This window comes from Neoarius graeffei, chromosome 9, assembly GCF_027579695.1.
Source record: "Neoarius graeffei isolate fNeoGra1 chromosome 9, fNeoGra1.pri, whole genome shotgun sequence".
NCBI classification, from domain to species: domain Eukaryota; kingdom Metazoa; phylum Chordata; class Actinopteri; order Siluriformes; family Ariidae; genus Neoarius; species Neoarius graeffei.
Window position 1 is genome coordinate 60,318,211 of NC_083577.1, and position 23,320 is coordinate 60,341,530.

Genomic DNA, 23,320 nt, shown 5'->3' on the forward strand with positions numbered 1-23,320 from the left:
TTTCCTCAGAATTTCATCAAAATCCGTTCATTGCTTTTTGAGTTACATTGGGAAAATCAAACAAACAGGCGAAAATATAACCTCCTCTAACAAAGTTGCTGGAGGTAATCATAAAATAATAAAACCTAAAAACCAATACCAGTATGCTAATCAAAAATAATATTTGATAAAATCAATAAAACATGATAAAACTATTATAATAAAATGGAATAATAGGAGGTATAAAACCAGCACAAATTTCCAGACTGTAGTGGTCCATTGAAGTTGCTTCAAATGCAAGTGAAAACAAATTGATTTTGAGTGTAGATTTGAAAAGTACAGTTGAAGAAGAACACCTAATGTTCAATGGTAAACTATTCCACAGTAGAGCCCTGCACTCCCGCAGGAGTCCCGTGGGACCAGATGCAAAGCAGTGCAGCTCAGGACAAATTTTGAAAGCTCATTGCGGGCGCGGGCGGGAAGGGGAGTGCACAATGCGGGAGCGGGTGGGAGAGGTGATAAGCTGCAGTACCGCTAACTAAAAACGTGTTTAAAATAAAATTTATAAATTATTAATTTATGTCTATCATATATAATTTGTGCTGGATATTTTATTTGGCATTAATAAAAACATTTTAAGATGCCTAAATTTGCGGATGTGGTCTACAGTAATCTCGCGTACATTTCCGATTCCTTTCCGCTCTTCCGTGTTTGAGATCTCCGATCATGGCAGAAGAGCAGAGCTCCTCTAGTGAAGCTCACAGTGCTTCAGAAGTAAGTGCTGCTTTAAAAAGAGGTGCCTGGCAATGCGCACCCTCGCTACATGCACTAGGTGAAGGATCGGTCAGTGGAGAGCTCAGCTAAGCTCAGCATGTTTAATTCCCCAAGCCAATGACAAGAACTTTCGTGAGAAATAACGCGAACGTCTGCATCATGCGGGATTTGTGGGAGGGAGCGGGACAAAATATGGCAGGCGCGGGCGGGAGCAGGACTGAAAATCATAATTCTTTGTGGGAGCGGGCAGGAGCGGGCGGGAGCGGGACTGCACAATGCGGGAGCAGGCGGGAGTGGGACTGAAAATTCTGTCCCGCGCAGACCTCTATTCCACAGCTTCAGTGCTGCCACTGCAAATGCACAGCCACCCATTGTTTTCAACCATGACCTAGGAGTGGATAAAAGAAGCTGGTCAGAGGACCTCAACAATCTTGTGGATTGTTGAAGTAAGTGGAGTCAGTAAATCGGCTGTATAAGAAGCTTTAAAACAAACAATCAAATCTTAAACTGGATCCTGTACTGAACTAGGTGCCAATGGAGGGAGGACAAGACAGGAGTAATGAGGTCCTTTTTCTTTGTACCAATTAAAAATTGTTCAGCAGCATTTTGGACTAACTGTCGAGCTAATATTTGCACACAAATGCACAATTGCCACTTTGTACCTGCTTTTGTCTTGTCATTTACGTTGTTTAGATAGATCATTTATGTTGTTTAGATCTATCTATCTATCTATCTATCTATCTATCTATCTATCTAGATAGATAGATAGATAGATAGATAGATAGATAGATAGATAGATAGATAGATAGATAGATAGATAGATACCTTATTTTGTAATCTTCTATTTTCTCTATAAATGCACCATGGGGAGACTGAGGGAAACAGAACCTCAATGCACTGTATATTTGTATATGGACGTATTGACAATAGAGCTGTCTTGAAGCCTGACTAACTGATCCCAGTGTACAGTGAAATACAGTAATCTAAGCAAGTTGAAATAAAAGCAGGAACAATTTTTTTCTTGTCCTGGTGAGAGAGGTATGACAATTTTTGAAATTGCCCTAAGTCAGAAGAAGCTACTCCTAACAACAGCATTTATTTGTTTGTCAAATTTAAAATCAGAGTCAAAAATGAACCAAGATTTCTGGCATAAGGTCTAACATATGGAGACAGGGAACGCAGGCTTCCTGTAATGCTTTTTGTCAGTTTGGGGGGCAAATAAAATCACCTCAGATTTGCTGTCATTCAGTTGGAAGAAGAAGAAGCCTTTATTTGTCACATGCACATTCAAGCACAGTGAAATTCATCCTCTGCATGTGAACACACACACAAGTGAGCAGTGAGCACAAACACATACCCAGAGCAGTGGGCAGCTATGCTACAGCACCTCGGGAGCAGTTGGGGTTAGGTGCCTTGCTCAAGGGCACTTCAGCCCAAGGCCACCCCATGTTAACCTAACTGCATGTCTTTGAACTGTGGGGGAGCCCAAAGCACCCAGAAGAAACCCATACAGATACAGGGAGAACATGCAAACTCCACACAGAAAGGCACCCGTCTGCCGCTGGGCTTGAACCCAGAACCTTCTTGCTATGAGGTTACATTGCTAACCACTACACCACCATGCCGCCCAGTGGGCTTCTTCTTTTAAAGAAACCTTCTGGACAAATACTAAAAGAGCAAATTTTTGTCTGAAGTGATTGAAGATCTGACTTTTGATGTCATTCAGGCAGTTGTGAAACCTGTTCAGGGAGTCTGGACTGTTAGGCCACGATGGCGGATATGTTTGCGTATCATCAGCATAACACTGAAAGCTGATGATGTGCTTCCGAATGATATTTCCTAGAAGGAGCAAGTATATAGAGAAAAGCACATGTCCCAAAATAGACCCCTGAGGTAAGCCATATTTAATAGTAACCACAGAGGAAAAGAACTCACTTATTAACTGAAAAGGCTCATTCTTTGAAGTAAGAGACAAACCAATCTAGTGCTGCACCTTGAATACCTACATAATGTTTCAATCATGCAATCAGCACATCATGATCTGTAGTGTCGAAGGTTGTGCTGAGGTCTACCAGAATTAAAATGGCACAGTTACCAGCGTCATAAGCAAGCACTAAATTATTTGTTACCTTTAAAAGTGCAGATTCAGTGCTCTGAAATGCCCTAAAACTTGACTGAAGGAGTTAAAATATATTATTTGTATTTAGGAATGGGACTAGTTGGGAATATATACTTTTTTCCCAAACTTTGGAGAGTAATCATAGTTTTAAGATCAGTCAGAAGGTTGGACAATAGCATGTTTGAAACATTGAGCAACTGTGCTGGTCACCAGTGAATAATTTATAATAGATAAAACACTATGCTGCAAGGACATCAAATGTTTCTTGAAAATGTTTTGACGGGATTACATCAAGGGGAGATGTGGTAGGTTTCATATGGGAGATTATATCTTTAAGGCAGGGTAATGTGACAGGTTCAAAGTGATTAGAAGTGTCTGTGCATGCCTGATGAAGACAGAAATCTGTAGATTCAGGTTTACTTATTGCTCATTTAAGGCCATGATCGTCTTTTAAATTGATGCAATGATTTATGATAACGGGCGGCACGGTGGTGTAGTGGTTAGCGCTGTCGCCTCACAGCAAGAAGGTTCTGGGTTCGAGCCCCGTGGCCGGCGAGGGCCTTTCTGTGCGGAGTTTGCATGTTCTCCTCGTGTCCACGTCGGTTTCCTCCGGGTGCTCCGGTTTCCCCCACAATCCAAAGACATGCAGGTTAGGTTAACTGGTGACTCTAAATTGACCGTAGGTGTGAGTGTGAATGGTTGTCTGTGTCTATGTGTCAGCCCTGTGATGACCTGGCGACTTGTCCAGGGTGTACCCCGCCTTTCGCCCGTAGTCAGCTGGGATAGGCTCCAGCTTGCCTGCGACCCTGTAGAAGGATAAAGTGGCTAGAGATGATGAGATGAGATGAGATTTATGATAACCAATTTAATACAAGTGGCTCAGCACATTTGCTATATTCTAATGCAACCTCGTTTAAAATATTTTTAAAATTAAGTTTTTGAATCTGATTGCTCAGGTGGTGTTGCTTAATTTTTTTTGTAACAGAACAGCTCCAACAATAATTCCAATGATTGGTTTGTATTAATGTGTTCATTACAATACATTATAATTTCTATAGTAACAGCTCATTAACAGGAACTGAATAAACTCATCTCATCTCATCTCATCTTCTCTAGCCGCTTTATCCTTCTACAGGGTCGCAGGCAAGCTGGAGCCTATCCCAGCTGACTACGGGCGAAAGGCGGGGTACACCCTTGACAAGTCGCCAGGTCATCACAGGGCTGACACATAGACACAGACAACCATTCACACTCACATTCACACCTACGGTCAATTTAGAGTCACCAGTTAACCTAACCTGCATGTCTTTGGACTGTGGGGGAAACCGGAGCACCCGGAGGAAACCCACGCGGACACGGGGAGAACATGCAAACTCCACACAGAAAGGCCCTCGCCGGCCCCGGGGCTCGAACCCAGGACCTTCTTGCTGTGAGGCGACAGCGCTAACCACTACACCACCGTGCCGCCCTGAATAAACTAATCAAAAATTATTTTTTAAATTAAAAAAATTTTTTAATTAAGTTTTCTGGAAGGAGACATTTATTTAACATTTAATGAAAGAAGTTTGGTATTATAACAGTCGGTAAGCTTTCCACCATGGGAAAAAAAGTTCAGGACGGAGACACTTTCTGGTTTCTCTGTAAAATGACAAACTGTGTGTTTTGTTTTATTAACGTCAAAAGAGATAAAAAAAAAAAGAGTCTAGCGAGGGAGTAACTGTTTATAGCTGTAATGTAAGCAACAACAGGAACCAACTTTTCTCTAGAACTTTCAACATTAAATGGACCTATAAATGGTTAAATAGTATGATATCATTCTTTAATGAATTAAAAATTGTATTTGTTTGTTAAATTGCTGTGGCATAAGAAGAATAAAATACTTTGGGATGCGCTGTTTACAGGAAAATAATCAATGTCATGGACACACCCCACTGTATTTTATTCCTTGCATACAGTGTCTTGCAAAAGTATTCATCCCCCTTGCTGTTTGTCCTGTTTTGTCGCATTACAAGCTGGAATTAAAATGGATTTTTGGAGGGGTAGCACCATTTGATTTACACAGCATGCCTACCATTTTAAAGGTGCAAATTGTTGTTTTAGTGTGACATAAACAATAATTAAGATGTAAAAACAGAAATCTGGAGTGTGCATAAGTATTCACCCCCTTTTGTATGAAACCCCTAAATAAGAGCTGGTCCAACCAATTCACTTCATAAGTCACATAATTAGTTGATTAAGATCCACCTGTGTGCAATCAAAGTGTCACATGATCTGTCGTATGATGTCTGTATAAATCAACCTGTTCTGGAAGGACCCTGACTCTGCAACACTAATAAGCAAGCAACATGAAAACCAAGGAACACTCCAAACAGGTCAGAGACAAAGTTGTGAAGAAGTATAGATCAGGGTTGGGTTATAAAAAAAATATCCCAGGGAGCACCATTAAATCCATTATAGCAAAATGGAAAGAACATGGCACCACTACAAACCTGACAAGAGAAGGGCCCCCACCAAAACTCACTGACCGGGCAAGGAGGGCATTAATCAGAGATGCACCAAAGATAACACTGAAGGAGCTGCAGAGATCCACAGTGGAGATGGGAGTATCTGTCCATAGGACCACTTTAAGTCATACACTCCACAGAGTAGGGCTTTATGGAAGAGTGGCCAGGAAAAAAAAAATCACGTTTGGAGAGTGCCCAACAGCATGTGGCAGACTTCCCAAACACATGGAAGACGATTCTCTGGTCAAATGAGACAAAAATGTATCTTTTTGGTCATCATGGGAAATGCCATGGGTGGCGCAAACCCAACACCCTGAGAACATCATTCTTACAGTGAAGCATGGTGGTGGCAGCATCATGCTGTGGGGATATTTTTCATCTGCAGGGAAAGGAAAGCTGGTCAGGACTGAAGGAAAGATGGATGGCACTAAATACATGGGAAATTCTGGAGGAAAACCTGTTTGAGTCAGCAAGAGGTTTGAAAAGGTTTGTAAAGGGAAACATTTAAATGTCTTGGAATGGCCTAGTCAAAGCCCAGACCTCAATCCAGTTGAGAATCTGTGGCATAATTTGAAGATTGCTGTACACCAACGCAATCCATCTAACTTGAAGGAGTTGGAGCAGTTTTGCCTTGAGGAATGGGCAAAAATCCCAGTGCCTAGATGTGCTAAGCTAATAGAGACGTACCCCAAGAGCCTTGCAGCTGTAATTGCTGCAAAAGGTGGCTCTACAAAATATTGACTTGGGGGTGGTTTAATACCTATGCACACTCCAGATTTCTGTTTTTTCAGCTTAATTATTGTTTGTGTCACAATAAAACAGTTTGCACCTTTAAAGTTGTAGGCATGCTGTGTAAATCAAATGGTGCTAACCCTCCAAAAATCCATTTTAATTCCAGCTTGTAATGCAACAAAATAGGATAAACACAAAGGGGCATGAATACTTTTGCAAGGCACTCTATCAAATAAAAATCATTAATTCCCTGGAATTTAGCTTATGCTAAAAATGCTTAATGAATATTGTAGTAATTTTACAAACTGCAAAATTGGCAGATATGAAACTTCAGCAAGTTACAAGCAATGCCAAAATTAGGACAGATGTAGAGAGGACGATCTTGTTAAAGCAGTCACACAGGACCCAGTCTCATTCCCCCTTTTTTTCTCAGAGATGTTGGACAAAATCAACTGTCAGAAGCTCCAATTAAAGAATGTAGGGCCAGTGAAATAAAATTCTGGGCATACCTTTCTGCTTTGCTCAGATGAAATGAAGTATTAAGATATGCACTTTGCTGCATAGATGTTCCATAAAATATTTATCACATCGTTAAATTTGATGAGTCCAGGAGAGGAGATAGCTGTTAAGATGATCATATTGTGTTCTTGTTAAAACACTGCTGAGAAGCAGAAGTTGGTTTGAGATGACAAGGCTCATTATTAAAAAAGTACCCTGAAGTATTAATGTCACTGGTACACTTTCGCTAATCCTGCCCTCATGATGTTGGTTTTAAGTGTTTATTTTCTTGTAAGCCACAGACAATTAAGTTGACATTATTGTTATCCTATTTTATTGGATCATATTACTCCATTATAGTGCATTTACAATTCCAGAGGGGAGAAAGATTTAACCATGTGTTAAACACATCAATATATTGAACAATAATACTGGACCTGTGTAGATTTTACAATACATGTTGTTCCCATTCTCATGCATTTAATCACTCTCAATTGTTTCCATTTGTGCAATTTTTTTTCCTATTAGGACTCATTTATTCAGTCCTAACTTTTGCAAGTCACAGATTTACTATACATAATATATGATGTATGCAATGCCTGGCCAAAGAAAAAAGTCATGCACACTAATATTTTGTTGATTCACCTTTAGTTTTGATTATGGCACTCATTTGCCAATGCGCTGTTTCAACGACCTTATGTAATGTCACAATATTTTTTTCCATCCAGAGTTGCATTAATTTTTGCAGAGATCTTGTCTTGACGATGGGAGAGTCAAATCACTCTGTGAAGTCTTCTCCAGCATATCACAAAGACTTTCAATGGGGCCTTAAGGTCAGGACTCTGTGGTGGCCAATTCATGTGATAATGATTCTTCATGCTTCCTGACCCGCTCTTTCACAATTTGAGGCAGATGAATCCTGGCATTGTCATTCTGGAATTTGCCCGTGCCATCAGGGAAGAAAAAATCCATTGATGGGATAACCTAGTCATACAGTACATTCAGATCATCAGCTGACTCCAGTCTATTGCCCCATTACATTGCTGAGCCTCAACCTGACTAACTGAAGCAACCACAGATCATATCACTGCCTCCAGAGGCTTGTACAGTGGACACTATGCATGATGGATGCATTGCTTCATGTGCTTCCCTTCTTACCCTGACACACCTTCTTACATTGCTCCAGAGTCCAATCTTTATGCTCCCTCGCAAATGGAAGCATTTTCTTCTGATTAGTCTCACTAACAAATGGCTTTCTTATGGCCACACAGCCCTTTAGTCCCAATCCTCTGAGTTCTCATCGCATTGTGCATGTGGAAATGCTCTTACTTTCTCTATTATGCGTAGTCATGAATTCCCGTTAATTTTTTACAATTTGACTTCACCAAGCATTTACTGTAAGTGATCTCTGATCATTGTCAGTCAAGATTTTTTTCCAACCACATTTCTTCTTTGACGTTGACAGGTCACCACTATCCTTCCAGGTTATAATAATGCGTTGGTCAGTTCTTAACCCAATTCCAGTCATTTCAGCAATCTCCTTAGTTGTTTTCTTTGCTTGATGCAGACCAATAATTTGACCCTCCTGAAACACAATAACCTTTTCCATGATCACAGGATACATTTTCCAACATGGTTATTAAAGAAACGAGAAGCTACTCACTGCATCAGTTAGGGTTAAAAGAATTGAAAAATATTAATCACTGCAGTAATTATCCAGTCAATGGCTCTTGCGTATTTGTTTATTTAAATCCAAAAGGCAACTTTTTTTTTTTGTCAAGTAACGTAGTGTGTGTGTGTGTGTGTGTGTGTGTGTGTGTGTGTGTGTGTGTGTGTGTGTGTGTGTAGATGGACTAAAACTGGTGTTTGTTTTAGGTGGACACCATGGAGATGATGAGACACCCAGAGGAGACCACCAACATGAGAAGACAGACTGTAGCGTCCTACTTCCGTGTGAGTGTCCACTAAATCAGGCATCATTTGTTGTCCCACATTGGCACTATAAGACTTTTAGGAGAAATTAACTACACTGACAATTTGGATACAATTAAAGGGATAATTATAAGTACTTTATAATAATGGCTTTCATGTACTGTATTCTTCCAATATTTGTTTCATAGACCATGTTTCTTAGCCATTTTTATTGTGAGGTGTGTTTGTGTTTTTCTCTAGTATTCTCTGATGGATCTGCTGTCGAAGATGGTAATGGGCACGCCTCACTTTGTGCGCTGCATTAAACCCAACGATGATCGCCAGGCTCTGCGCTTCTGTCAAGAGCGTGTGATGGTGCAGCTACGATACACAGGAATCCTGGAGACAGTCAACATCCGACGCCAGGGTTTCTCTCACCGCATCACCTTTGATGACTTTGTTAACAGGTAGGAGAGTTCAGAGCTGCTGTAGCAGCCACTCAGGAACTCTTGTACGACAAGCCCTATCACACAAAACATGGCTTATTAATTAGGCAGAATAAGTGGGACAGATTCAGTAACGTGTAGTTATTAATTGGAAAACTCTGTACTCCCTAAGCGAAGGATGGGAAGATTCAGAGGAAAGTAGCTCCTAAATGAGGACAGCAAGGAAATGGATGTAAAGGAAGATCTCCAGTATCTGATTTATTGGCAAGTCCAGCTGTGCATGTTCAGATAAATGTGCACAGATTGTTTTAATGACAGGACTTTACAGAAAAGTATTTTATGACTGAAATAGTAGTTTTCTGACAGTTTGGGAAAACCCATGAAATGTTGGCATGACTAAATTCTGAAAAACAACCAAAAATGACAGGGAAAACACATTGGGACCAAAATTTGCCAATCAAATGCTAGTAATGTACTTTACCATCTCTATTATAAGAAGTCATAGATATATTTTACCAAGTTGATGTGGAAAAAAATGTTTTATGTCGACTTTCTAACCCTCTCTTAGTTTTCTTCCATGTTGAGCGTTTGCCAAGTCCCTGTGAATCAATTGTTACTATAGAAAAAGATAATGTCTTTGAAATAAACTTGTGATTTGCCTTGGAAGTGCTATCAGAGCTACGCTTACAGAATCAGCACTTTTAATTCTATAACAAAACTATATCATATAATTGTATAATTAATCAATACTTTCTGACCAATCCAATTAGAGAATTCAGCAGAGCTGTGGAGTACTTTGAAGAATGCTGAATTTAAAAAAAAAAAAACTTTTAAAAGCCTTTAGAACACATTCTTTACTTTTCCCCCAACTATTTCCTTATCTCAGGCTTTTTTTTTTCCTCAGCCTAAAATAAAAAATTTACATGTAGGTCATCCACATTAGCATCTCACACATTTTAGTGCTCCTCCAAAAGGGACACAACAAACTCCAGGCGTTCCTCCTCTTTCTTGTTATCTTTCAGATCAGAGGACTGTCCTGGTTATTTAGTTTTTCCCAGGACTCGGTCTTTCTTTCATGACTGTCCATGCAATGTTTTGTGACCATTACATCCATGTTTAGTACACTTCATAATTCTCCAACCAAGGCAGTAGAGGAACAGGCCCTGATACGTAACTCCATTACAAACTAGCTTAAATTTGTATGACTTTATCAAAGCCTTCTCTGAAGTCATGGAAGTGCCCTCTTTGTATCCATCATCAAAGAGATTACAGGTATCAACATGAATTAATATGAAAGGCAGTGGGTACTGCTGTATCAAAGAGAGATTTTCTCCTGGAAACACAATAGTTGTTATCTTCCTCTGCAAAGCAGATGAACACCCGGTATCAACCTGCCCCTTCATGAGGCTTGATGTGTGTGAACAGTGAACCTAGGTCCTGCTGCTGTTACTGCTGCTTTCAAGTGCACAATAACAGTGAACACTGCAAACACAGCAAATCAAGGGTTAGTCTTTCAGACTTCATGCTTACTAGTCAAACAGCTTTCTAAAGTTGTCCAACTTCAAACAATGGATAGATACTATATAACAGTCCATAGCTAAATGTCTACTCAACTGTTTTTATTTAATGCAGAGAATGTTTTTACCCCACAGCTAAACCATTTTTAAACCAACAATGGAACAACACTCAAGTGATCTTTCCAAAATGAATATTTCTCATCTCATCTCATTATCTCTCGCCGCTTTATCCTGTCCTACAGGGTCGCAGGCAAGCTGGAGCCTATCCCAGTTGACTATGGGCGAAAGGTGGGGTACACCCTGGACAAGTTGCCAGGTCATCGCAGGGCTAACACACAGGGTCAAACAACCATTCACACTCATGGTCAGTTTAGAGCCACCAATTAGCCTAACCTGCATGTCTTTGGACTGTGGGGGAAACCGGAGCACCCGGAGGAAACCCACACAGACACGGGGGGAGAACATGCAAACTCCACACAGAAAGGCCCCCGTTGGCCACTGGGCTCGAACCCAGAACCTTCTTGCTGTGAGGCGACAGTGCTAACCACTACACCACCGTGCCACTTCAAACAAATCATTTTATATGGATATCCTATGGTGTATTACAGAAATATGTTCTGGTCATTTTGACTTGAGAGTAATGAGTAGAAATAAACATTTAAAAATTGCTAGTTCCCATTGTAGCCACATGATAGACTGGCATCCTGCCCTGGGTGTACCTTGCCTCTTCCCCAGTGTCAGCTGGGATTTGCTAAAGATCCCCCACAACCCTCAATAGATAAGCGGTACAGACAATGAATGAATGAATGAATGAATGGTGCTCACCAGTGGCGAACCATTACTATTAGAGCTGGGACTTCAGCTCAGCCAAAACTTAGCCAGACACACCAAAAAAGCAACAGGGCAAAGGATTTTGCAAGGGATTAGCAGCAGGCTGCCAGGTAGCTTCGTTGTGTGTAGTTGTCAATATTGATTTTAAAAGTAACTAATGCCGCTTTTCCACTACCAACGCGGCTGAGCTGGGCTGAGCCATGCCGTGCTGAGTTGGGCTGAGTCGAGCTGAGTGGGGCTGTTGGAGTTGCATTTCGACTACAACCGCGCTGAACCGTGCTGGCTGGAAGTGGGTGGACACATTGGGTGGAGTTAGCGAAAGTGGGTGGACGTCATGTGATGTCGTTAGGCGGCGCAAACAGTGACATCAGTGACCTTTTAAGCGGTAGTCTCACGACCCGGATAGTATACAATAAACATGGAGGGCATGGAGTCGTTAGTGTTGCTGGTCTTGGTGCTGTGGCTTGTTGTCACCGACAATGCCAACAGATACTGGCAAGAGCGTATAGATGAGGCGAGGCGCATAAGGCTTCAGAAATTCTCGTAATTCGTAATTCTTCTTCTTCCGGGTTTACGGTGTTTACAGATCCCAGCGTGCTCGCGGGGCGCGTGTGGGCATGTGAGGACACTCCTCCTCACCAATCAGTGCACAGGGGAGTGTCTGCTCACGCCCCTAGCCCCACTCGGCTCGGTTTGGCTCGCTTCAGCCCTACTCCAAAACCGTGCGAGTTTTGGGGGCTGAGCAGGGCTGAAGCGAGCTGAGTCGTGCTGCTCTGAGGTAGTAGAAACGCGAGCCGTGTCGGGCTGAAGTGAGCTGAAGCGAGCTGAAGTGAGCTCAAAAAGGGTAGTGGAAAAGGGCCATAAGTAAATTACACGGGGAAATGAATACTGAAGTCTGAGTGAAAAATATTGTGGCAAGTTTGCGTGGAATAAGAGTCTAGAGAAGAAATCTTAGTTTGCCTGTGCTACTTGCTTTTGATAGCACTGGCTTGACTGCTTTATTAGCATTCGCTAACACTACTGATGAATGCTACACCAGCTGGAAAGGTTACTTCACTGCTGTGCTAACAGCGCCGGCTCACGGTTAAGCTAATGTTGGTCTTTGAGAAGGCCTAGGACAATACATTTTTGGTCCCTCCCACTATAAATCAAAATCTGATTGGTTAATTCATCTGTCACTTCCTGCATAAACATACACAACCATGGTCTTCTATCCCAGCAATGAAGTCCTAACCAATGAGTGAGCCAGCTCTAAACTCTTCTCAACCTAGAGACAAAAATAAATAAATAAATAAATAAAAATTAAACTTATTGGATAACTCGATTTTAATGTTTTCAAGACAGTAACCCTTTCATTTCTGAAGCAAATTTGATAGAAAATGAGGCCAAATTAAAATGAGAAGAGAATAATTATAATGAAATTATGAAAGAAATTAAATATAGCACTTGAAATGCTGATATGTTTGAGCCTTCTCTGAAGGCCTAGAAGGCCATGACGGTCCCCCCTCTGGTGCCCACTGTAGCTTCATATTCCTGTTCTTGTGTAACAGGTTCAGAACCCAATGTGGTCTTCTGCTGTTGGAGCCCATCTGCCTCAAGGTTCAATGTGTTGTGCATTCCGAAATGCTTTTCTGATAAAAAGTAATTATTTGAGTAGCTGTTGCCTTCCTGTCAACTCAAACCAAACTTCATCAGCAGGGTTTTTTTTCCTAATCCAAAGAACTGTTTCTCATTGTAAGTTTTTAGTTGGTTGGTTGTTTTTTTTGCACTATTGTGTGTAAACTTGAGCCTATTGTGCATGAAAATCCATGGAGATCTGCAGTTTCTGAAATACTCAGACCAGCCTGCCTGGTTTTCAAAGACAGGTGCACTGGTGTTCCGAATAAAGTGGTCTGTGAGTGTATACTGAATATTTTAAATCAGTGATGCTGTTTAACTGTAAGTTAATATGGGTTAATGGGACAGCTATAATATAGGTAATGTAAGTAATAAGCAGAAGACAAGGGTGCTGAACCAGTGTGTGTTTTTGCATCTGTGAATCTGACAACCCAGTATACACTTACATGATTACATGCACTGATTCTTATGACATGATTAATAATATATTTTTCTCTCCTCAGGTACTATTACCTGGCTTTCCGGGCCCATCAGATGCCAGTGAGCAGTAAAGAAAATGTTGTCATTATTTTACAAAAAGCCAAGCTGGACAACTGGGTTCTGGGCAGGACAAAGGTACACTCATCATTGACTGCACACCCTTGACTAAATCAGCTGGGCAACAGGGTGATGAAATACCTGTTCTACACAACATAAGGCTGTTTTTCCCACCCCATCCATTGCATACAAAACAAATTCAGCTCTTTGATTCTCTTGCTCCATCTTTCATTCTCAGCCTCTTTCATTTTCTCTCTCTTTCTCTCTGAAGAGTTAAATCCCTAAGCAGAGAGGGGTTGTTATCTATGACTCTAATTGACCAGATGGTTGGCATCTGCAGCTTTGGAAAAAATAAGAAGTTCAAAGAGTGCTATTCCCCTATAAGCCCCTTGATTGCAAACATTGTGTGTGTTTTTGAGAGGTGAACGTAGCCTCTGCACATGAATGTGTATTATATATGTGTGTGTGTGTGTGTGTGTGTGTGTGTGTGTGTGTGTGTGTGTGTGTGTGTGTGTGTGTGTGCGCACCATGTTTTTGTGTGTGTGTGTGTGTGTGTGTGTGTGTGTGTGTGTGTGTGTGTGTGTGAGAGACAGGTGTTTCTGAAGTACTACCACGTGGAGCAACTGAATTTGTTGCTGAGAGAGGTGATGGCTCGGGTAGTGGTGATCCAGGCCTACACTAAAGGCTGGCTGGGGGCTCGGAGATACCGCAGGGACAAAGAGAAACGCAATCATAGGGCAATCATCATCCAGTCAGGTACAGCACAGATACAGGGGCATGATGGGATCCATGGATTTCTACTTTGTTCTTAGATTAATAGATACAACTGAGGCTACATCCACACGACAACGGCAACGAGATGTTATTTAAAAATATATCGCGTCCAAATGGGCAACGATCAGTAAAATATCAGGTCCATATGGCAACGCAACGCTTGCTGAAAACGATGCAATACACATGCCACACCTCTAGGGGCGCTGTAAGACGGTCCCTTCGGATACACCAGAACAATAGAAGAAGTAAGGACGCATGCGCATAAACTATTATGCGCGAGACTTCATATTAGCCACAAAGTCAGGAAAATCTGTTCGTAAAATTACATTATAATGACCAAATACAATGAAAAGTATTTTTCCAGTCTCACCTGTGAAAGGTAATCCCATGTGATCTCGTTTGGACGGCAAACCTGTTGGTACAGTTAAACGCAGCTAATCTTTATTCTCCGCTTTGACCTATCCAATATGGCGGCGAGGATGACGTATGATTCTACGCGGAAGGCGGCGTCTTTAATGGTCCGGAATAAATTGAATGCTACACGTTGATGGATTAATTTGTTGTTTCTCACCTGTGAAAGGTAATCCCATGTGATCTCGTTTGGACGGTAAACCTGTTGGTACAGTTAAACGCAGCACATGAATCTTTATTCTCCGCTTTGACCTATCCATTATGGCGGCGAGGATGACGTATGATTCTACGCGGAAGGCGGCGTCTTTAATGGTCCGGAATAAATTGAATGCTACACGTTGATGGATTAATTTGCTCTTCTACGCCCTTTTTGAGGAATGTATTGTAGGACTTAAACCATCATCTGAAGAGGTGAGATCGCTCCTTTTTTTTCCCTATTTTTGCTGGTGGGATTGACTCTGCCCTAAGGGCAGAGTCTCTCTCTCTCTCTCTCTCTCTCTCTCTCACTTTGCACCATTACACAATAAATATTCACAGTGAAAATATTTTGTAAGCGCGTTTCATGAACCAAGTTATAGGATTTGTTGACAACTCGCATCGAGTTCGTTACACTTCTACCCGGCGTGAAGCACTCACAGTCATGTGGTTGTGACGTCATCGTAAACAAATCCGTTCTACTCATCCAGACGACTTCACAACGGCAACGTTGCCAGATCTTTCCACTCTGGAACCCGTTCTCAAAAAGATTGCGTTTTGGGCACCCAAAATGCCGGTGCTGTGTGGATGCCAGGCCTAAACGATAAGCAATTGTATCGGCGTCACCTGAATCCGTTGCCGTGTGGACAGGGCCTGAGGAAGTGCTTTCAAGTTTTTCACCTGAGATTAGCAACCATTCAGACTGTATATGATTGGCTGTGCATCAGGGTTATTCAACTAACATTTGTAAAGGTCTAGTTACATAAAATTATTTTCCATAAGGCTCTGCAACTAATATGACTAAACAATAACAGTAGTAATAGTTACATTTTATTACTTAACAAGTCATGATTAGTTTATGAATATAAGACAATTTAATTTTATTTATATAGTTATAAGTTGCATCTTCTGTTCAACCAAATCCCAAATAGGTTCTTATTCACTGTGCATCCTCAGTACACAGGGTAAACCTTAATGGTATTGTGCACTATTTTATATGTGTGTGTGTGTGTGTGTGTGTGTGTGTGTGTGTGTGTGTGTGTGTGTATTGTGTAAGATATTACACAGTTGCATGAAGATATGAAGTTTATCTTTGAGTGGTGAATGTATATATCATGAGTAAGCAAAGCGAAAAAAGAATTTCCTGATATTTCACTCCGATGACATTACTCCCAGTGTTTTCCCGCTGACTAGCTGCGCGTTGTCAAAATGGTGAACCAGTTCAAAATTAAAACCCTTTTGATTAACTGGTGTATTTTTTTGTGGATGTGTCTACATAATATAAAGAACATTACATCGTGGCACGAATATATGAAGTTTATAGTTTATCTTCTCATGCTGAAAATATATTCACTACTCGAAGGTTATGGTTACGTGTACTGAACTAGACTGAGAGATACATGGTATTTATACTGTTTTACACAAACCCGAAATAAGGGTCCCTCAAAAATGTGTTAATAAGTCTGCAGGCGGCGGCACGGTGGTGTAGTGGTTAGCACTGTCGCCTCACAGCAAGAAGGTCCGGGTTCGAGCCCCGTGGCCGGCGAGGGCCTTTCTGTGCGGAGGTTGCATGTTCTCCCTGTGTCCGCATGGGTTTCCTCCGGGTGCTCCGGTTTCCTCCACAGTCCAAAGACATGCAGGTTAGGTTAACTGGTGACTCTAAATTGACTGTAGGTGTGAGTGTGAATGGTTGTCTGTGTCTATGTGTCAGCCCTGTCCAGGGTGTACCCCGCCTTTCGCCCGTAGTCAGCTGGGATAGGCTCCAGCTTGCCTGCAACCCTGTAGAACAGGATAAAGTGGCTAGAGATAATGAGATGAGATGAGAAGTCTACAGGCATCACACCAGCATGAACTTTTTCTTTCCTTTTTTTCAGTCCCAGTGGTTATAAACACAATCCTGCTATAAAACAAAAAAGTCTCTGCCTTTTTTTTCCCCCAAACACAAACTAGGTAAGGGTTTGGGTAGACTACCACATTACCTTGAAATGGAGCAGAGATTATACTGCCCCGCTTGCCTTTCACCTCAGCTAGCTAATATACCTGGAATTCGGTATCATAATTCTCCAAAATGAGGTCTATTGTCAGTCATTTTAACTCTTCTGGTGTTCCAAAACATGTAAAGATGCTTTTTAGTTTTTGGATGACTGTTTCTGAAGTTGCTTTTTGACCATTCCAAGAGCTCAAGCCATCTTGAAATGTAGTTTATCACAGTTATGTCATGATTATCATTTTGCTCAAACAGGTTAGTGGTGAACTTCTCCCAAGATAAGTTGGGTAACAGCATAGTGATCAAGGGTTCTCCAGTTTGACTCGATCTGTGGATGTTGCAGTGTTGACCTGATGACAAGCTCTTTCACATCACTGGTGACCCCTGTCCACCACACAACACCTCTGTATTTGGTAAGGCCTTGATGGCCCTGGTGAATCTCTTGAAGTATGTTACCTCTCATGCTCTTGGGGATCACAATCAATTGTGTTGCCTCTTTGGAGCAGTCAATTTACTTCATTGAGTGGACCACACTCCTTAAAATATGTGATTGATTTTCATATGTTCTTCATTCTTCATATGCTCTGGCCAGCTGTTGTGGATGTATTTGAGATTGCACTGGAGTACACCATCTGCTCTTGTCTTCTCTCTGATCTGCTCGATGATCAGCTTTTTCACCTTCATGCCATCCTTCACTGAGTCTACATCTGCTTTAACCTCCAGGTCACCTGATTCCAGTATTCCACTGGATGCCTCGACAGGGTGTCTGCGGCCACAAGGTGTTTCCCTGGAACATATTCAGCTAACAGATTACTCATCAGGTTGATGAAATTTAGGTGCTGAGAATGTATGGGGGAGGTGTTGAGATCTTTTGAATTGTTAAGGGTCACAAACTGCTTGTAGCCCACTAAAGGTTTGTACTTTTTGAGGCTGTAGAGGTATTGATAGAAATGCTTGGAGGCCCTCTCTCTTGTGAGGCAGTCCTTTTCAGCCTGAGCCTACCTCTTTTCAGTATCAGTCAATGTTTGTAAACAGAATGCCATGGGTTTCAGCTTTCTTTCCATCATGGCTCTGCATAAGGCCTCCACCAAGCCTGTAGCCACTAATGTCTGTGCTGATGACTGTAGGCTTTGCAGGGTCAAAAAACCCAGGACAGTTGCTGATGAAATTAGCTCCTTTACTTTGGTGAATGTATTCCTTTGCTGTGGTCCCCAATACTAGCCTTGCTCGGAATTGAGCAGTTCATTGAAGGGCTGCAATACATTGGAGAGGTTAGGTTGGTATCCTCCAAAGCAGTCAAACATTCACAGCAACTGTCTCAATTCCCTGACATTTTCAGGTAGGTCAATTGTTGTAGTGGCTGCAACCCTTTTTGGGCTTGGGACAATGCCATCCTTGATTACTACCTGTTTCAGGAAATTTAACTCTGGTCATCTTAACTGACATTTGTCCTTATTGAGCCGAGGTTGTATGGTCTCCATCACCCTCTTGAGTCTCAGGTCATGTATTTCCTGTGTTTCACCAAACACAAGGATGTAACTCATATACACGACTGTTCCATCATGTGCTTGCAGGAGCTCTGAAATTTTTCACTGGAAAATTTAGGCCACAGGGATAATGCCAAACAGCAAACATTTAAAATGATATCTACTCAGTAATGTGATAAGTAGTCAGGTGAGCACTCTTTTCCTCCAGAGGAATCTGCCAAAATCCACTGTGTTTGTCAATCAGGTGTTTGATGTGATTTGGGGGGTAGCTCCTGAGAAGTGTCCTCGTTTAGCAACCAGCCTGCCTGAGGGAAGAAGCTCCTCCTGAGCCTCTCAGTGTTTGTTCCCAGGCTGTGGTATCTTTTGCCTGACCTCAGCACTGAGAACAGGCCTTTGTTCAGGTGATTGGGGTCCTTAACCATCCTCCTTGCCCCTGTTCTGTAGTGCTTTGTGTAAATGTCCTGCAGGGCTGGGAGGGAGCACTTTCTGGCATGCTCAGCTGAGTGTACCACCCTGGACAGCACTTTGCAGTCCTGTTCCATGGTGTTGCCAAACAATGTTATGATGTGCCAGCCAGGAGGCTCTCATTCTGATCATGTAAAATGTCCTTAGTCTACCAAGCTATGCCAAGCTACTTGAAGCTCCTCACCCTCTCCACTGGAGCCCTGCTGATGATGAGCAGGCTGTAGTTACTTTAATCCACAAACAGCTCCTTTGATGTTTGTACATTCAGGGAGAGGTTGTTGGCCTGACACCATGAGGCCAGGTTCTCCACCTCACACAGGTACAGTAGGGTCTCTTGTCATTGTTGCTCAGGCCCACTACCACCATGTCACCAGCAAATTTTACCAGTCTATTCAGGGTTCTCCAGAAAATTTGAAGTAGCCGGCTAAAAAAAAAAAAAGTAGTAGGCAGCTAATGCTAATACACTAATGCTAGCAGGGTATGGGGGCATCCCCCCCCCAGAAAATTTTGAAATTTACTTGCCTTCTGGTGGCTTCTGGTGCATTATCAGCTAATAAATTACCAACAGTTTCCCTGGAAAATAGTTGCAAAATATGTATGAAATTTCCCTCCAGATGTATGCGTGCTTGGCTTTCTCAGTTACCCTCTATAGTATGCTGCCTGGCTCTGTAACATTACTACATATGCTACGGCATGGTCACATGGTCTGGCTCAGCCAATCAGAGCACGAGAATCGATCAACAAATATGGCCTCACGTCCGGTCATGACCCAAATCGAAGACAATTTTGTGGTGAAATAATTGGATTTGCAGCAAATTTTGGGCAGTGGAGACCATATAAATTACTTGAATGTTGAAAGGCAAGGGTTTTTGCTTTTTTTTTTGGGGATCGCATAGTCAGTGCAGACCATCTGTGTAGGCAGAGAAAACTGCTGGTCGCCAGTGCTTGTGGACGTCTTTGCTATTGGAGATGCTGGTGGCCACATAATTGCTGGTATGCAGTTATACAGCAAGGGGTTGAGGATGCAGCCCTAAGGGGCTACAGTGCTGAGGGTGATTGAGGAGGATGTTGGAGTTCCTACTCCACCACCTGAGGCCATCCTGTCAGGAAGTCTTGAACCATAGGTTCAGAGTTCAGGAGATCAGCCCTAGATCCCTAGGTCCCATGTTCCCCACAATGAACAGTGGTGTTAAAGGCTGAACTGTAATCCACAAAAACTATGTATGCATACATACTTTCCTTCCCTATGATCCAGATGGGAGAGGGCACTATGCATAACGTGTGATGGTGTCGCCTGTGGATCAGTTTGACTGGCAAACTGTATTAGATCAAGCAAGCTGACTTCTCCAATGTGTTTGATGAAGCATAGCTTGACTGCTATGGTTCTGCTAAGGTGGTTTTCTCCATTGGTTTTATCTACCACCAGCCAGAAGCAGCAGTTTCAAAATTGGCCACTGATGTGGGTGTTAACTTTAGCTAAAAACTGTCTCCTTGTAGCCACAGTGCTGCCTGGGCTTTGCTCTCTGTGTGTGTGTGTGTGTGTGTGTGTGTGTGTGTGTGTGTGTGTGTGTGTGTGTGTGTGTGTGTGTGTTTTTAACTGCACTGAGTCAAGTTTTTTTTCTTTAGACTTTTGTACATGGCCTCCAACATCACTGATGTGTCTGCACTGGAGTCAATTTAGAATGAGACAGGTGTGTGTGTTATGGTTAGGGAAGTACGACATGGCGGTTCATTTTTTGAAAATATACAGTATTGCCTCTATACTTGCTTTCTGTTCACTGACCCCCAAAACATGCAGTCACTATCATTTTCTGCATCAGCTTTCGTTACCTCCTTTGTATGACACACTGTGGCAAAGCGCCTGATTTCACTACTCTTCATACATTTTTGTTCCATTTGCAGGACATTATTCACTTCCATTAAGATTACATCCACATCTGGTGCATGTCCTTTTTCTTGTCTTTTTATAAATTTTTACTCTGTTGCAACCTCTTTTTTTCTGTCTTCCTGAATGATTCGATGTCATCTACTAGGTCGAAGCTGCTTGCTCACTCTGTTCCAAGTTTTTATTAGTTCAGAGTGTCTAACAATTTCAATGGCAGACCGCAGTGTAAGAGTACTTTTCATTTGTAATTTCTGTGACACTTGTTTGTCATGAATGCCAGTCACTAAGCATTCATGTACCTGCTCTTCTTTCCGAGCTTCAAAATCACAATTCTCTCATAGAGCTGTCTGAGAAATGCCTCAACACTCTTGCCTCAGGTTTTGCATTCTTGAATGTAACTTGGATCACTCATAGATAATGTTGCGCTTCGGGATGAAATATTCATCAAATTTAGCCAGTACTGTTTCATATTTGTCGCCATCTCCCATGTTGGTGAAGGTAAAGGACTTGAATATGTGCTCAATCTCTGGTCCCATTGAATACATCAGGGCATTTACCTGCACTATTTCCTATTCCTCTGTAAGGCATGATACTACTCTGGACTAGCTATGGACTGCAGTGAGCCTGTTGCTCATTTTACATCGTGGTTGTCCAGCGCTCTGTGCTTTAACGCTTGGCGTGATGTTCTGAGCGATGTTGCTCGGTGGTGTCGCGGCGGCTATGCAGGCGGTTTGGACATACCAGCGCTCTGCATGGCGGAGCTTCTCTGCTCGCTTTGTGGATCCATGGCGTGGTGTTCGAGCGATGTTGCTGACGGCGTCACGGCGACAGTGCTGGAGATGTGGGACTCGTTTTCGTGCGCCTTTTGGTGGGACTGTGGCTGCTACACCACTGGAATTACATCCTGACCCCTACTTGGTGGACTTTTTTAATTTTTATTTATTTATTATTTTATTATTATTATTTTTTTATTTCTTTTTTTTTTTCCTTGTCTATAATTGAAAAGTGTCCTTGGGTTTTTTGAAAGGCGCTATATAAATTTAACTTATTATTATTATTATTATTATTACTCTGGCGGCACGGTGGTGTAGTGGTTAGCGCTGTCGCCTCACAGCAAGAAGGTCCTGGGTTCGAGCCCCGGGGCCGGCGAGGGCCTTTCTGTGCGGAGTTTGCATGTTCTTCCCGTGTCCGCGTGGGTTTCCTCCGGGTGCTCCGGTTTCCCCCACAGTCCAAAGACATGCAGGTTAGGTTAACTGGTGACTCTAAATTGACCGTAGGTGTGAATGTGAGTGTGAATGGTTGTCTGTGTCTATGTGTCAGCCCTGTGATGACCTGGCGACTTGTCCAGGGTGTACCCCGCCTTTCGCCCGTAGTCAGCTGGGATAGGCTCCAGCTTGCCTGCGACCCTGTAGAAGGATAAAGCGGCTAGAGATAATGAGATGAGATTATTATTACTCTGTACCTAGCAAACTGTTTCTGACCTGGCCATGCTGCTGGCTTAGAGAAGTTGAACTGCTCAGGCAGTGAGATGTTTGCCATGGTAATGCACACTTTGGTAAAAATAAAGTTGGCTACTAGGGTTCCATTCATAGCTCCATTTTTGCTTCTGAAACCATGTGGCATTTATTGTTGTTATTAAACGCCGAAATGATCAGGCATTCCACCTAACAATGAATGGCTCTTTATTTGTCCAATTCGGACAGCTTTTCTTCAAGAAAGTCTAATGAATCTAACCAACATGCATCACATATATGCAGTAGCAATAAAACCCCACAGAACTCATTTCTCAGTGCCCATCTCCAGAGAACTCCTGGAATATAATGGAAAATGGACACAGATAACTCAGCTCAGGGTGTGGATAATTCTGGATTTGGATTTGTAACCCTAACATGCTATACCATATTGTCCAGTGGAAAACTACTCTAACTCACTCTCCCTCCTTTCTTCTTTCTCTCTCTCTCTGTGTAGCATGGAGGGGTTATTTAGCCCGTCAACATGTGAAGCGGATTAAGCTGGATCGCGAAAATGCAGCAGTGCAGATTCAGTCAGGTAAAGATCTCCGCTCTGAGTAGCCATAGCTACACCACAGATCTTACTCTTCATTCTTAAAGAGATTGTGGTTGGAATGTGCATCTATTCATGAAATTTAATTTAAAAAAAAAATTCTTAAAACTAGGCTATTTTCACAAAGTTTCCTTATTTTTGACAAATAAAACCCACAGAGATAATGAATTAATAATGATACAGAGAGGAAAACTTTGAGAGTTTGGACCTCAGCATTTGGTCCCCATGTTTCAGTGGAGCGGTGCATATTGAGATCCTTTCTTTTCTTTCATCTCTTTCCCAGTGTAGGCAGTGGAGGAGACGGGGAAAGGGGGAGGAGGTGGTGGTTTATCCCCTTCTGTTTCCTTGCCACTTCCTCTCTCAAATTCCCGGCCTATTACAGCCCTCTCACATACCAGAAACAAGATGCCTTTTTATACTGTCAACCTTTTCATCTGAAATGTAAATGAATTCTTACTCACTGTGGCCTGGCAGAGATCAAAGCAGGCATATTAACCTTCTTGGGGTGCCCCCTCCCTCGCTCCACTACTCCTTTGAGGACATGTGGAGGGAGGGAGAGGGCGGGAGCAGAGTATCGAGGGAGGTAG

The 23,320-nt window shown here is 42.2% G+C and overlaps 1 protein-coding gene and 1 non-coding gene across 2 annotated transcripts in view; one reads left to right on the forward strand and one right to left on the reverse strand.

The window, feature by feature from the left end:
• Positions 1–23,320, forward strand: part of myo3b (myosin IIIB) — a 122,231-nt gene that overhangs the window by 61,358 nt on the left and 37,553 nt on the right. Inside the window, exons 15-19 of the mRNA XM_060930568.1 lie at positions 8,482–8,559; positions 8,779–8,984; positions 13,432–13,543; positions 14,059–14,221; positions 22,638–22,718. Of these exons, the coding sequence (XP_060786551.1) occupies positions 8,482–8,559; positions 8,779–8,984; positions 13,432–13,543; positions 14,059–14,221; positions 22,638–22,718 (640 nt within the window). The remainder of the gene's footprint in view (positions 1–8,481; positions 8,560–8,778; positions 8,985–13,431; positions 13,544–14,058; positions 14,222–22,637; positions 22,719–23,320) is intronic.
• On the reverse strand, positions 2,384–2,439 carry LOC132892232 (U7 small nuclear RNA). Its single transcript, XR_009655415.1, has one exon. It is a non-coding gene; the product is annotated as a U7 small nuclear RNA (small nuclear RNA).